At 34.6% G+C, this 16,623-nt stretch overlaps 1 protein-coding gene across 1 annotated transcript in view; it reads left to right on the forward strand.

Moving 5' to 3' along the window:
* Positions 1–759: 759 nt before the first annotated feature.
* Positions 760–16,623, forward strand: part of mtpn (myotrophin) — a 23,675-nt gene continuing 7,811 nt past the window's right edge. Inside the window, exons 1-4 of the mRNA XM_067428281.1 lie at positions 760–880; positions 1,087–1,163; positions 7,382–7,495; positions 11,792–11,875. Coding sequence (XP_067284382.1) covers positions 1,092–1,163; positions 7,382–7,495; positions 11,792–11,875 — 270 coding nt within the window. The 5' untranslated portion in view covers positions 760–880; positions 1,087–1,091. The remainder of the gene's footprint in view (positions 881–1,086; positions 1,164–7,381; positions 7,496–11,791; positions 11,876–16,623) is intronic.

Genomic DNA, 16,623 nt, shown 5'->3' on the forward strand with positions numbered 1-16,623 from the left:
AGTTTATACAGACAGTTGAATTATTACTATATATTTTATTTTCTTTTGAAAATTATTGTTATTGTTTAAATTATGATTCATTTTTACTTGTTTGTTTGTTTCATGACAGATCTGAGGTGGTGTGTGTGTGGACGGGGACTCTTATTGTGAAGTATCGAAGGCCTAGTTTACATAGACATTTGAATTACTACTATATTCTAATTTTATTTAATTTGGATTATTATTATTATTTCTTGTTCCTTTCCATGTACCGTTAATGACAGATCTGAGGGGGTGTGTGTGTGGACGGGGACTCTTATTGTGAAGTGTCGAAGGCCTAGTTTACATAGACATTTGAATTATTACTATATTCTAATTTTATTTAATTTGGATTATTATTATTATTATTTCTTGTTCCTTTCCATGTACCGTTAATGACAGATCTGTGGTGGTGGTGGGTGTGGACTGGGACTCTTCATCTGAAATGTTGAAGGCCTAGTTTACGTAGACATTTGATTTATTACTATATTATTATTTTATTTTATTTGGATTATTATTATTATCATTATTTAAATTATGATTCATTGTTGTACAGGTTCATGACAGATCTGAGGGGGTGGGCGTGGACGAAGGCCTACATAGACATTTGAATTTTTACTATATTATTATTATTTTATTTCGATTATTATTATTATTTATATTATGATTCATTGTTGTAGAGTTTCATGACAAATCTGAGGGGGTGGGTGTTAACCGTTAACGCGGACTCTTATTTTGAAGTGTCTCCGTGGGCGCCTGTCTGATAGCGGAAGTTCGTGCCTCTGGTTGCTGCAGTTCAGGCGGATCCCGTCAGTGTCTGATCACAAACTTTCTGTCAAACCCGAAAAACACACACAATCCGGTAAGTGATAGACTGAGACACTTCACACACTCGTTAAACAGTCGGAGGAATAAAATGACAACCTCAGCGACGGCGCGAGCCAGTTGTAGGAGCGCAGGCCTATGATACTGTGTGTGTGTGTGTGTGTGTGTGTGTGTGTGTGTGTGTGTGTGTGTGTGTGTGTGTCTGTGTGTCTGTGTGTCTGTGTGTGTTTATCTGTGTTTCAGGTGACATGGGGGATAAGGAGTTGATGTGGGCCCTGAAAAACGGAGATCTAGATGAGGTGAAGACTCTCCTGGTTAAGGTGAGACACACACACACACACACACACACACACACACACACACACACACACACACACACGTTTCATCTCTTCTCATACATCCATAAGCGAGTACAGACAGGTCTGACAGCTCGTGAAGGTTTATAGATCATGTATTGTGGTATTTGATCTATACCATGGCACTGAATGATTACTATAGTCACATATTAGTGTGTCAAATTGTATTATGGTACAGAACCATGTTACCATGGTAATATTATGGTATGTAGCAGTAAAAGCAACAGGTGGATGTTTTCTATCAGATCTTATTCTAAAGCAGGTTTGGTTCTTACAGTGGAGTTTATAGATTAAATAACCATATATTTATGTCTATTTTGTGAATACTCCAGTAAATAAAACATTTTAGCTCCTAAAGTATATTATTAAAATAATGTCTAAATTATTATTACAATTATAATGTTCATATAATACAACAATAATATTATATGCATTGTTAATAAGTTATATAGTATATGATTTATATTAAAATATATAATCTCATATTAAATGTAATATTATTTAAAATATATATTGAATAATATATTAAATACATTTATAATGATTAAAGTATCATAATATTTTAAAGTATAACCATCATGCTCATATAATGATATAATAATAATTATTTATAATCTTTATAAAAATCATATTAAATATAATACTTATTATATAACTTAATAATAATGACTCGCTATTATGTAATATTTAATATTAAATTATATTATATTTGTAATGATTACAGTATTTATTATTGTTGTCATGCTCATGTAATATTATATTATGTATTACTGCTATATAATATAATTATATAATTACTATTTATAATTTTTATTAAACATATGGTTTAATAATTAAATATTTATTTATTTATTATATTTTTAATGATTAAAGGTGCACTATGTAGTATTTTTGCAGTAAAATATCCAAAAACCACTAGGCCAGTGTTATATATTTTGTTCAGTTGAGTACCTACAATATTCCAAATGTTTCCAACTATTTGTAAATTGTGAGAAAATTGCTATTTTAACTGCGGACCGGGACGTGTCAGCATAGCGTTTGAGGGAGACGCCTGTCAATCGGGTCATATCTGCGTTACCCTCGGTTTCGGCTTTTATTTGGCAGGAGCGCTTTACTCTTAGCAGTGTGAACAACTGAACGCACAGAGTAACATCATAACATCATTTTAAACACACTTAAATGTATCTAATATGATAAACAGAGCTCCATTACCTCAAAATCATAACCGGAAGAGCGGATCAGTGCAGGCGCCCGGCAAATGAGTCCCATCCCGTCATAATAAAAGTCCCGGTATTCGTGAGGCGGGTATTTGTGTAACAATCTCTCCAGCGGCCGTGCTCAGCTCCTCAACACTCGCTCCTGCTCTGCTTTACACTACAGTAACGTTAATAACCGCATGCATGAACGTGATTTCTGCCCGAGTCCTATTTTTCACCGGCTGTGATGAGAAGACCACATCTCCCAAGATACTGCGCTCACACTTTGCGTCATCAAACTATGCATTTGTTTTGCATAGGCGCCCTCCAGTGGACGAAAGCTGCATAGTGCACCTTTAAAGTATCCAAATATTTTAGACTATTATTGTGATGCTCATTTAATATTATGTATATACTTATATTAAAATCATATTAAACATAATGATAATGTTAAAATATTTGATATATAAGGATAAATAATATATAATATAATAATATAATATTATGTATTACCATTATATAATATGTGATAAATATATAGTAACTATTAGGCTAATATAGTGAATATATAGGCTAATATAGTGAATCTATAGGCTAATATAGTGAATCTATAGGCTAATATAGTGAATATATAGGCTAATATAGTGAATCTATAGGCTAATATAGTGAATATAGTGAATCTATAGGCTAATATAGTGAATATATAGGCTAATATAGTGAATATATAGGCTAATATAGTGAATATATAGGCTAATATAGTGAATATAGTGAATCTATAGGCTAATATAGTGAATATAGTGAATCTATAGGCTAATATAGTGAATATATAGGCTAATATAGTGAATATATAGGCTAATATAGTGAATATATAGGCTAATATAGTGAATCTATAGGCTAATATAGTGAATATATAGGCTAATATAGTGAATCTATAGGCTAATATAGTGAATATATAGGCTAATATAGTGAATATATAGGCTAATATAGTGAATATATAGGCTAATATAGTGAATATATAGGCTAATATAGTGAATATATAGGCTAATATAGTGAATCTATAGGCTAATATAATGAATCTATAGGTTAATATAGTGAATATATAGGCTAATATAGTGAATCTATAGGCTAATATAGTGAATATATAGGCTAATATAGTGAATCTATAGGCTAATATAGTGAATATAGTGAATCTATAGGCTAATATAGTGAATATATATGCTAATATAGTGAATATATAGGCTAATATAGTGAATCTATAGGCTAATATAGTGAATCTATAGGCTAATATAGTGAATCTATAGGTTAATATAGTGAATATATAGGCTAATATAGTGAATCTATAGGCTAATATAGTGAATATATATGCTAATATAGTGAATATATAGGTTAATATAGTGAATCTATAGGCTAATATAGTGAATCTATAGGCTAATATAGTGACTCTATAGGCTAATATAGTGAATCTATAGGCTAATATAGTGAATATATAGGCTAATATAGTGAATCTATAGGCTAATATAGTGAATCTATAGGTTAATATAGTGAATCTATAGGCTAATATAGTGAATCTATAGGCTAATATAGTGAATCTATAGGCTAATATAGTGAATATATATGCTAATATAGTGAATATATAGGTTAATATAGTGAATCTATAGGCTAATATAGTGAATCTATAGGCTAATATAGTGACTCTATAGGCTAATATAGTGAATCTATAGGCTAATATAGTGAATATATAGGCTAATATAGTGAATCTATAGGCTAATATAGTGAATCTATAGGTTAATATAGTGACTCTATAGGTTAATATAGTGAATCTATAGGCTAATATAGTGAATCTATAGGCTAATATAGTGAATCTACAGGCTAATATAGTGAATCTATAGGCTAATATAGTGAATATATAGGCTAATATAGTGAATCTATAGGCTAATACATTCCACATTGCAATTTTATATCACTATTCATAAACTGAATTGACAGAAAAATTGCTATATCGTTATGTATATCGTTATCGGGATATCAAATGAGCTATATCGGGATATGAAATTTTGGCCATATCGCCCAGCCCTAATGTCATGTTGTGTTTTGGCCTGAAGCTCCGCCCTCTACCTATCGACCAATCACGGAGTCAGTAGTGTTTGGGGTTGCCAGATCTGCTCTAGTTCCCACAAGCTGCAGATCTACAAACGTTCTGCTGATCCTGCAGCCAATCTGGCAACCTTGAGTCAGGGGGAGAGGGAGAGGGAGACACCGCTCTACAGTCATTTAAAGGGACCGCAGCACCAGTTTTGGACACAATCTTACACACACTTCCTTTAACTGAGTTTTTATTGTGTGAGAGGCACTCACTTATTTTCCATTTCTCCCTGTGCGAGCGTCAACCTCCGATTCCACAGATATAACGTTGGACCATAGACCGTACCGCAGCTCGAATTTATTTTAAATCTTTTTTTATTGGTATTTAACAAGACTGTACATAGTTATACATTCAATGAAAAATAAAAGATCACAAATATTTGGACCCATACATTTGCGTATGCAAGTGTATGCACACTATACTGTCCATGTCCAGAAAGGGAATAAAAACATCATCACAGTAGTCCATATGAGACATCAGTTGGTTAATTAGAGTCTCTTGAAGCATCCAAAATACATTTGGGTCCAAAAATAACAAAAACTACGACTTTATTCAGCATTGGCTTCTCTTCTGGGTTTGTGTTCAATCCTCAAATAAAGATTCAAACGGTTATGAATCAGCGAATTGACTCATGATTCGGAATCCGAATCATGAATCAATTCGCTGATTCATAACCGTTCATCAGGGCCATTTTATGATTATTAAAATACATTTCTTACATACAGTTCCTTTAATAGAAGACATCCATCTCTCTCTCTCTCTCTCTCTCTCTCTCTCTCTCTCTCTCTCTCTCTCTCTCTCTCTCTCTCTCTCTCTCTCTCTCTCTCTCTCTCTCTCTCTCTCTCTCTCTCTCTCTCTCTCTCTCTCTCTCTCTCTCTCTCATCTGTTAAGTGTGTATCCTGTGTCACAATATCACATCACCTCCTTGTGTAACTATATACACTCTTCACACACGCACAGAAACGGCTCGCAGACCCCAGAGGAGTGTGTGTGTGCACTAAAATTAGTTCCTCCTCCTCGGATATATATTGTGTGTGTGTGCGCATAAGTGTGTGTGGTTTGGGGATGTGGGCAGGAAACCACAGGTGCTTTAAAGTTTAGCTCAGTTCTTTTCAGAAGATCCCGTCTCTCACACACACTCACACACAGCGTCCGGTCAGCGCTGACTGTCTCAGTGTTTGGTGAAGTTGTGTGTTCTCGTGTGGTGGGGATATGTTTAGCTCAGCGGTTAACACACACACACACACAAAGACACAGCAGGTTCACACGATGAAGCCGTGACACTCCTGAGGTCGTTTTTTCATTGACAGCGTTTATAATTAATATTAAGGGCACAAATGTTTATTAAGTCATTCTGAATAAAGTGCCGTCGTGTTGTTGAGACGGCTCATGTTGAGGAGATGCAAACACAAAAACATTCGTTTGAAGAAATAAACATCATTGGACTAATAGATGAGTTCAGATGATTTTACAGATTAAATAACCATATATTTAATTTTATATATATTTTATTTTGTGAATAATTCGGTAAATAAAACACTTTGGACAAACAAAAGACTTCTAAAGTATATTATTCAAATATTTATATTGATTTCAGATTTCTTCAAAAATATTTTATATAATTTGTTTGTGTAATATAATTATCTTTATAATTTAGATAATTTATACTAGAATCTTATTGAATTAAATATTAATATATAAACAATAACAGACTTTTAAAAATATATATTGAATAATTTAATATTTATTATTATATTTATAATGATTAAAGTATCCTAATATTTTAAATAATATATAATTTATATTAAAGTAGTATTAATATTATTAAATAATAACAAACTATTGATTTAATACAATATTAAATATTGTTATTTTTATAAAGATTAACTCTCCTTATATTTTATATTATTATTGTTATGCTCATATAATATAATAATATTATGTTTTATATAATATGTGATAATCCTATAATAGTTATGTATAATTTATATTAAAATCATATTAAACATGATTTATTTATTAATTAAATAAATATTATTAAATAATAACAAACTATTGGTTAATATAATATTTATTATTACATATTATTATATTTATAATAATTAAAGTATCCTAATATTTTATATTATTATTGTCATGCATGATTTATTATCTATTATCGGTATAATATGTGATTATTAAATTATTATTATTTATAGTTTGTATTTAACATATTAAACATAATATGGTGTGATGAGTAAATATTTATTTAACGATAAATTAGTATTATTATTAAACAATAACAAACTATAAAAATGTATATTGAATAATATAATATGTAATATTAAATATTATTGTAGTTATAATTATTAAAATATCATTTTTTATATTTCACATAATAATATTATTTATTATTGGTAATGGTATATATAATATAAGAGAGTTCAATAATTATTATTTATGAGTTATATTAAATTCAAATATAATTTAAGATTTAATAATAGACAATAAATAATATACTACATAATATTTATTGTATAATATTTAATATAATTATATTTAATATCCTGATATTTTATATTAATTTTCTCATGCTCATAATTATGTATTACCTGTTTATAATTTATGTGATAATCATATAATATTTATAATTTATATTAAAATTATATTAAACATACTATTTAATAATAAATATCATTAATGACAAACTATTAAAATATATATTGAAAAATATATTTAATATTGCATGTTATTATATGTACAATGATTAAAGTATCCTAAATTATATTATTAAAAATAGATAATGTTATATAAATGTGTGCGTGTGCGTGTGTGTGTGTGTGTGTGTGTGTGTGCGTGCGCAGGCGGAGGATGTGAACCGGACTCTGGAGGGAGGCAGGAAGCCGCTTCACTACGCAGCCGACTGCGGTCAGACCGAGATGCTGGAGTTTCTGCTGTCTAAAGGAGCCGATGTCAACGTAACTGTCCACACACACACACATTTGTTTTTGTGAAATCTGGGGACATTCCATAGGCTTAATGGTTTTTATACTGTACAAACCATATTTTATATCCCCTTACACTGCCCCTAAACCTACCCAACACACACACACAGCCCCTAAACCTACCCATCACACACACACACACACACACACACACACACACACTGCCCCTAAACCTACCCATCATACACACACACACACTGCCCCTAAACCTACCCATCATACACACACACACACTGCCCCTAAACCTACCCATCATACACACACACACACTGCCACTAAACCTGCCCATCACACACACACACACACACTGCCACTAAACCTGCCCATCACACACACACACACACTGCCCCTAAACCTACCCATCATACACACACACACACACACACACACTGCCCCTAAACCTGCCCATCACACATACACACACACACTGCCGCCAAACCTACCCATCACACACACACACTGCCCCTAAACCTACCCATCACACACACACACATACACTCACTCACACACACACACACACACACACACACACACACACACACACACACACACACACACACACACACACACACACACACACACACACACACACTGCCTCTGCCCCTAAACCTACCACACACACACAAACACACACACACACACACACACACACACACACACACACACACTAACCCTTAACCTACCCATCACAGGAAACATTCTGCATTTTTACTTTCTCATAAAAACTCCTCCTGTGTGATTTATAAGCCTTTTGTAAAGTGGGGCCATGGGTAATGTCCTCATATTTCACCCTCTCCTGTAATACCTGTGTCATACCCATGGCATTACACACATTTGTGTCCTCATATGTCACAAAAACATGCCCACACACACACACACACCTCAGTTATTTGTGTTTAGATGAAGATCTACTCTAGTATGTAAATGTTTAATGTGTGGAGTTGTAGGGGCAGATATTACTCACACACACACTCTCTCTCTCTCACACGCATGCACGTTCGCACACACTCTCTCACACTCAAGCATGCACACACACACACACACACACAGTCTCTCTCACACATGCAAGCATGCACACACACACACACACAGTCTCTCTCACACATGCAAGCATGCACACACACACACACACAGTCTCTCTCACACATGCAAGCATGCACACACACACACACACACAGTCTCTCTCACACATGCAAGCATGCACACACACACAGTCTCTCTCACACACGCAAGCATGCACACACACACACAGTCTCTCTCACACACGTACGCGCAATACCATCAGAACAGTCAGGCTGCGATTCGCTTGTTGACTTCTGCTTAATTAAAATATTCAAATAAAAACGGTTTATTGTAATCTGTAATATCTTATAATGTTCCTGTTTTTACTGTAATTCTGTTCAAATTAATGCAGCCGTGGTGAGATCCCTGTGAGATCCCACAAACATTTGAACGCTAGTTTATAAACCTTGTTATAAAATGACATTATGGTGGGATCATAATACTTGGATATCATTTATTGCTAATTATGCTGTGAAAGACTTTTTGTACTTGGCAAGAGTTATGATCCTTTAAAATTATTTCTAGCGTTATTATCATTAACTAAAACTATTAAAAACATTTTTTTTTTGACATGAAGCTGAAATTAAAAATAAGTTTTAAATACATATTAGTTTAATTTATTGTAGTATTATATAATAATTTATTATTATATAAATTTAATTATCAAAAATAATTAAATATTAGTTGAAAAACATAAACTAAATTGAAATGTTTCCTTGACAATAAACGGAGAGAAGATAAAGTTAAAGCCCAAAAATAATGAATAAAAATGATATAAAATGAATTATTTCAACAAATAAAATAACAAAATAAACATGAAAACTCAAAATATATCAAAAAGCGAATTCAAAATATAAAACTTAAAATATTAAATTCAAAATAGATACGTTTTATTTTCATATTTAAGTAACGTTTATATGTTTTTGTAATTTTAAGTAGTTTTTTAAAGTATCGTTTTAAAAAAATAGTTTTTTATGATCATTTTTAATTATATTTAGGGTTATTATCATTAACTAAAATTATTTTTAAAAGTGTGTTAATTGAAATAATGCTGAAATGAGTATTAATTAATATTGGTGTGATTTATAGTAAAATAATATAATTATATATAAATGAACAAAAATAAATAAATAATAGTTGAAAAATGTAAACTAAATTAAAATGTAGAAATGTTAAGTTAAAGCACTAAAATAATGAACTGGAAATAAATAAAAACCTAAACTGAAATAAAATGAGTTTAAACCTAAATTGCAATAAAAAACAAAAACGAATAAAATTAATAAAATTATAAAATAAACCTGAAGACTAAAAAATGTAATAAAATAAAAGCTGATTAGAAATATAAAACTATATTCAAATATTATATATAAAATAAATAAGTAAAATAACCCTGAATAGATTTTATTTTCCTATTTTGTGAGTATATCTAAATAGTTTTTAATTTTAACTTTAGTATTTTAAAGTTATTATCATCATTAATTAAAGCTATTAAAAACATTTCTGTTATTTAAAATTAAGCTGAAGTAAGTATTAAATAAATATTAGTTTATAAACAAATAAATAAATATTATAAATAATATTTATTTAAATATAAAACATAAAATTCAAAAATTTAAAATCTTAATTTGTGTGTGTGTTGTCATTTTTAGTCATTTAAAAAAAAGAAATGTATCTAATAGTTTTTATTACTTTTTATTTCAGTTTCAGTTTTTTTGTACATCAGGTCAAGATAAAATGAAATGAGAAGCTGACATAAAAACAACTGAAGTGTTGCATATTTTAGTGTATGTGAGTTTTAGCAGACCCGTTTCACAGACTGTTAACGGTCGTCAATATCGTAAATCTTTTTTGTATTTTCATTTTAAAAAAATTGTATGTACATTTATAACACTATAGTTTTTATTATATTACTTCTGCATTAAATTACAAAAAAACAACAACTCACCACTGCTGTGAGGAAGTTTCTAAAACAGCGTCAATGAGAGTGATGATAAAAAATAACACCTTTCTCTTTTCACTGCCGTTATCAGTCTTACTCTATTTTTTCCCTCTTTATGAAAGTTGTGAAATCACTATTGATGCGTTTTTCTTTTGCTATTTGAGCAAATGGGGATGCAAAAATATTTATTTAAAGGGTTAGTTCACCCAAAAATGAAATGTCTGTCATTAACTCCTCTCCCTAATGTCGCTCCACACCCGTAAGACCTCCATTTGGGTCCAAAAATAACAAAAACTACGACTTTATTCAGCATTGTCTTCTCTTCTGGGTTTGTGTTCAATCCTCAAATAAAGATTCAAACGGTTATGAATCAGCGAATTGATTCATGATTCGGATCGCCAATGTCTCGTGATTTCAGCAGTTTGACTCGCGATCCGAATCATGAATCGATTCGCTGATTCATAACCGTTTGAATCTTTATTTGAGGATTGAACACAAACCCGGAAGAGAAGACAATGCTGAATAAAGTCGTAGTTTTTGTTATTTTTGGACCCAAATGTATTTTGGATGCTTCAAGAGACTCTAATTAACCCACTGATGTCTCATATGGACTACTGTGATGATGTTTTTATTCCCTTTCTGGACATGGACAGTATAGTGTGCATACACTTGCATACGCTCTCGGACTAAATATAAAATATCTTAAACTGTGTGTGAAGATGAACGGAGGTCTTACGGGTGTGGAGCGACATTAGGGTGAGGAGTTCTTGACATCAGTTTCATTTTTGGGTGAACTAACCCTTTAACGTATTCTCTCATTCACCGCTGTAAAAGTTAACACAACTTATGAAGACTTCCTCTCTGAGAAACCTGGAAATGTGAGAAGGGTCTATAGCCCATGATATAAGAGCATATGGTGCATCAAACCAGCTAGACACTTCATTCATCACCATTTCACATGGCAAAGAAATAAAGTAATGACCAGTTAAGATATCTTAATGCAACAATCAGTATAGTACTAAAAATATAATAAGCTATCAGAGCAAAAGCCTCCCCCTTCAGACATGTAGATCTGTATCGCTTCATCATGACCACTCGTGCGTCTCTCGGGCCGAGATAAGAGACTTCTGAAGCTGCCTGATAACCCAGCATGCATCCCTCTCGGTCTAATTCATAGTGTGCTTCAGAGATGGTGATTTTGCTCGTAATTACACCGCTGTTCCCCTTCGGTCGTCTGTGTGAATTCTTATGCTGTTGTTCTCCCGCAGGCTCCAGATAAACACGGCATCACCCCGCTGCTCTCCGCCACTTACGAGGGTCACATCACCTGCGTCAAGATTCTTCTAGAAAAGGTACTGAAGCGCTCACACATCCTCCCTATCTATATCCAGAAATCACAATGTATGATTTTTTTAACTATTTATTTGTATGATACAGCTGAAAATAAGTTTTTGAACACCTGAGAAAACCAATGTTAATATTTGGTACAGTAGCCTTCGTTTGCATTTACAGAGGTCAAACGTTTCCTGTAGTTTTTCACCATGTCTGCACTGCAGGTGGGGCTTTTGGCCCACTCCTCCACACAGATCTTCTCTAGATCAGTCTGGTTTCTGGCCTGTCACTGAGAAACACAGAGTTTGCGCTCCTCCAAAGATAATCTATTAAGTTTAGGTCTGGAGACTCGCTAGGCCACGCCAGAACCTTGATATACTTCCTACAGAGCCACTCCTTGGTTATCCTGGCTGTGCTTCGGGTCATTGTCATGTTGGAAGACCCAGCCTCGACCCATCTTCAATGCTCTAACTGAGGGAAGGAGGTTGTTCCCCAAAATCTCGCAACACATGGCCCTGGTCATCCTCTCCTTAATATAGTGCAGTCGCCCTGTCCCATGTGCAGAAAAACACCCCCACAGCATGATGCTGCCACCCCCATGCTTCACAGTAGGGATGGTGTTCTTGGGATGGCACTCATCATTCTTCTTCCTCCAAACATGTTTAGTGGAATTATGACCAAAAAGTTATATTTTGGTCTCATCTGACCACATGACTTCCTACCATGACTCCTCTGGATCATCCAAATGGTCTTTGGCAAACTTAAGACGGGCCTGAACATGTGCTGGTTTAAGCAGGGGGACCTTCCGTGCCATGCATGATTCAAACCATGACGTCTTAGTGTATTACCAACAGTAACCTTGGAAACGGTGGTCCCAGCTCTTTTCAGGTCAATCGCCAGCTCCTCCGTGTAGTTCTGGGCTGATTTCTCACCTTTCTTAGGATCATTGAGACCCCGCGAGGTGAGATCTTGCACGGAGCCCCAGTCCGAGGGAGATTGATAGTCATGTTTAGCTTCTTTTATTTTCTAATGATTGCTCCAACAGTGGACCTTTTTTCACCAAGCTGCTTGGCAATTTCCCCGTAGCCCTTTTCAGCCTTGTGGAGGTGTACAATTTTGTCTCTCGTGTCTTTGGACAGCACTTTGGTCTTGGCCATGTTAGTAGTTGTATTCTTACTGATTGTATGGGGTGGACAGGTGTCTTTATGCAGCTAACGACCTCAAACAGGTGCATCTAAAATAGGATAATAAATGGAGTGGAGGTGGACATTTTAAAGGCACAGTAACGGGTCTTTGAGGGTCAGAATTCTAGCTGATAGACGGGTGTTCTAGCTAAGCTAGCGGCGACCCTGCAAAACTAAAACAATACATGCACTGATCCAAAAAGCATTTGCCCACATATCTAAATGTAGAAAAGAAGCTGAATAAGCCCTATTTCTAAAAACGGTGTTGTTCCTTTAATGTGGTAAAACAAGTTTGTGGTATTACCAGTCTTGGTCAGGACAACGATCTTGCATAATTTGCAGACAACATTGATCTGACTATGGTCAGACTTATGAAATCCAAAAAACTGCCATACTGGGAAGCTGACTTGTTTTCCTGATTTATCAACAATTTCCTCGCTCGCTGCGGCCTCTTATCAATCCATGCCGGTTCTGTCACTGAACCAAACTTGGTACTGTTACACGATTGTCTGTGAGCGTGTTACTCCCTACATAGATAGGTTACTAGAGAGTGAGTGCCTTTGTTCATGCAACCGAACTTGCTTCATAACCTCTGGTTTCTTCCAATGAAGGAAAAAAAAAGATCGATTACGTGTCTATCGCAATACATATCGTTATCGTTTTATCACCCAGGCCTAATAATGAGTTTCGGGTCAAAATGACCCGAGGGAAGAAACTCCACTTCTTACTTCACGCTCTGCTTCATGTTCACTCTACACTGCATAAAATGCTCTTCTTACTTAGTAATTTTGTCTTGCTTCTAGTCTAAATATCTAAAAATTCTTAAATCAAGATGCATTTACTAGATAAGTAAAATATGAAATTTTTGCTTGTTTTCTTAAAAATAAAATCAAAATGAAGTGAGTTTTTGCTTAAAACAGGCAAAATGATCTGCCAATGGAGTGAAAAAAAATGATCTTGTTTCTGATTGAAATCAAGTTTCAGGACGTTTTTTTCGAGTATGGCCCTGTATGATGTCAGAAAGGGCACTTCTACCGGATGAGCACATAAACCCACACACACTTATCAACGAGCTTCGTTCGGGTTACGGGAGCCGTCGGCGGCGCTGGCGTTGTGTGTTTAGACACGAGATCAACAATGTCACTAATGAAGTGTGTGTGTGTGTGAGGGAAAGATCAGCTTCACAAATAACCCAGCGTTAAGGGAACGTGAAGGCGGTTTGTGTTTCCGGTGTTCTGTGAGTGTGTGTGTGGGAAAATAGGGCTAGAATTGGGTTTAGAAATAGGGCTTATTCAGCTTCTTTTCTACATTTAGATATGTGGGCAAATGCATTTTGGATCAGTGCATGTATTGTTTTAGTTTGACAGGGTCACCGCTAGCTTAGCTACAACACCCGTCTATCAGCTAGAATTCTGACCCTCAAAGACCCGTTACTGTGCCTTTAAAATGTCCACCTCCACTCCATTTATTATCCTACATTAGATGCACCTGTTTGAGGTCATTAGCTGCATAAAGACACAAGATCATTTTTCTCACCCCATTGGCAGATCATTTTGCTTGTTTTATGCAAAAATGCACTTCATTTAGATTTTTATCTAGTAAATGAATCTTGATTTAAGAATTTTTAGATATTTGTACTGGAAACAAGAAAAAAATACTAAATAAGAAGATAATTTTTTTGCAGTGTACACCATATTTCCACGTGTTAATACCCACGCTAATGCGTCCAGCTCAGTATAACTGGTCATAATCTCTGCAGGCTGGCACATTTCTACTGTTGTGTCGTGTATATTGTGGCAGTCAGAGAAAGAGGTTTTTGTTTGTGGGTTTTAAAGCTGAAAGCATCTAAACGGGGGCTGTAAACAGTGACATCCGCAGGGTCAGACGGGGTTATGTAATGGAGTTATGTCAGGCTGCACTGGCCCTCTGAACAGCTCTGCAAATTCTTCAGTGAGAGATCCCGTCTGAGATTATACACACACACACACACACACACACACACACACACACACACACACACACACACAATGATGTCCCACAGGAGCCCGTCCCGCTGCTCTAAGGGCCCTTCATCTCCTGTGTTTCCTTCGGGCCGCTCGGATGCCTCTGCAGGAGCTGATCAGGCATTTATGGCTAAATATTCCAGGCTTGAACACTGAGAAAAATGGTTTTCTTACTTAGTATTTTTGTCTTGTTTCTAGTCAAAACATCTAAAAATTCTTAAAGCAAGAAGTATTTACTAGACAAGCAAAAGTTATTGTCTTGTTTTGGGGAAAAGAACTCAAAATGAAGAGAGTTTTTGCTTAAAATAAGATAAATAATCTGCCAATGGGGTGAGAAAAATAATCTTAAAACAACATTATTTTACTTGCCTCATTGGCAGATTATTTAGCTTATTTTAAGCAAATGTAAGTAAATGTTTCTTAATGTAGGAATTTTTAGATATTTAGACTAGAAACAAGACAAAAATACTAAGTAAGAAAAGCATTTTTTGCAGTGAATCCCCATCAGATCCCTTGACGAGTGCAGTCCTGAAAGAAGTCGGGTGTAACATAGTTTATTTATCCCATTTTTTAAAGAGGACCTATTATGCCTTGATGTGTGTGTTCTCTCCTAGAGTAAGTTTTCCCACTTGAATGTTGATTATTTCCTCATATTCTCCATTGTTGCGGCTCCTCTCTTCCCAGTCTGTCAGTAACTGTTCTCAATGAAGCCCCGCCTTCTGAAAAGCACACTTTGCTCTGATTGGTCGGCTAGAGCAGTGTGTTGTGATTGGTCAAGTGCTTCCATTGTGTTTGGGAAATGTCCCGCCCCTTACTTCCAACACACGACTAACTAACTCAAGCAGGCCCCGCCCCTTTTTTCTGTGTATGAATTATTTAAATGAGGAATATTGTGACGTGTTTGTTCCTGAAAGAAAACTCAAGACTGCAATGTTTATAATTTAAAACAATATACCAACACTGCTTTTAATTAATTAATGTTTGTGGAAATGCGAATTAAACCTCTGCATTTGGGAATGATATGATGTGAAAAAGTCATGCACAAAATTATGTATGGAAACAACGTGAGGACAGGTTTTTTTAGCGACACAAAACTTATGCGACTTATGTTTTTTAGGGATGACAACGCACACCATTTTTTCAGTAAAAGACCAATTGGATGGAAACAGGCTGGAGACAACATTGCGCAATCTTTTTTTAACGCATATTCACTTTGTCGATAACAAAACGGTGAAAAAAGCGCATAAAACTTGGCTAATGAAAATGACTTATTGTTGGTTAATGTTGCGTTAACTAAAAGGACCTTAAAGGGCCCTTCTTTATCGATCAGAGCTCATGGCACAGGTACACTTCGGGCATGTCCGAATCCATTTTTGCTAGTTTAACGACGGGAAAAAGTGGTCTGCGCTTCAGGCGCATGATCCAAAAGTGTTGTCCCTCATCTCTTCACACTTGTAGTTCGGTTAGTTTGGTTCGTTTGGTCCGGACCAAAAAACAAGAACAGAACATATAGTCCTGGTCCGCTTAGCGTTCAGACTGGCATTTTTAACAGCGAACCTAAAGTTACCGAACCAAAGGCTC

The sequence above is a fragment of the Pseudorasbora parva genome, chromosome 20, assembly GCF_024679245.1.
Source record: "Pseudorasbora parva isolate DD20220531a chromosome 20, ASM2467924v1, whole genome shotgun sequence".
Taxonomy (NCBI): Eukaryota; Metazoa; Chordata; class Actinopteri; order Cypriniformes; family Gobionidae; genus Pseudorasbora; species Pseudorasbora parva.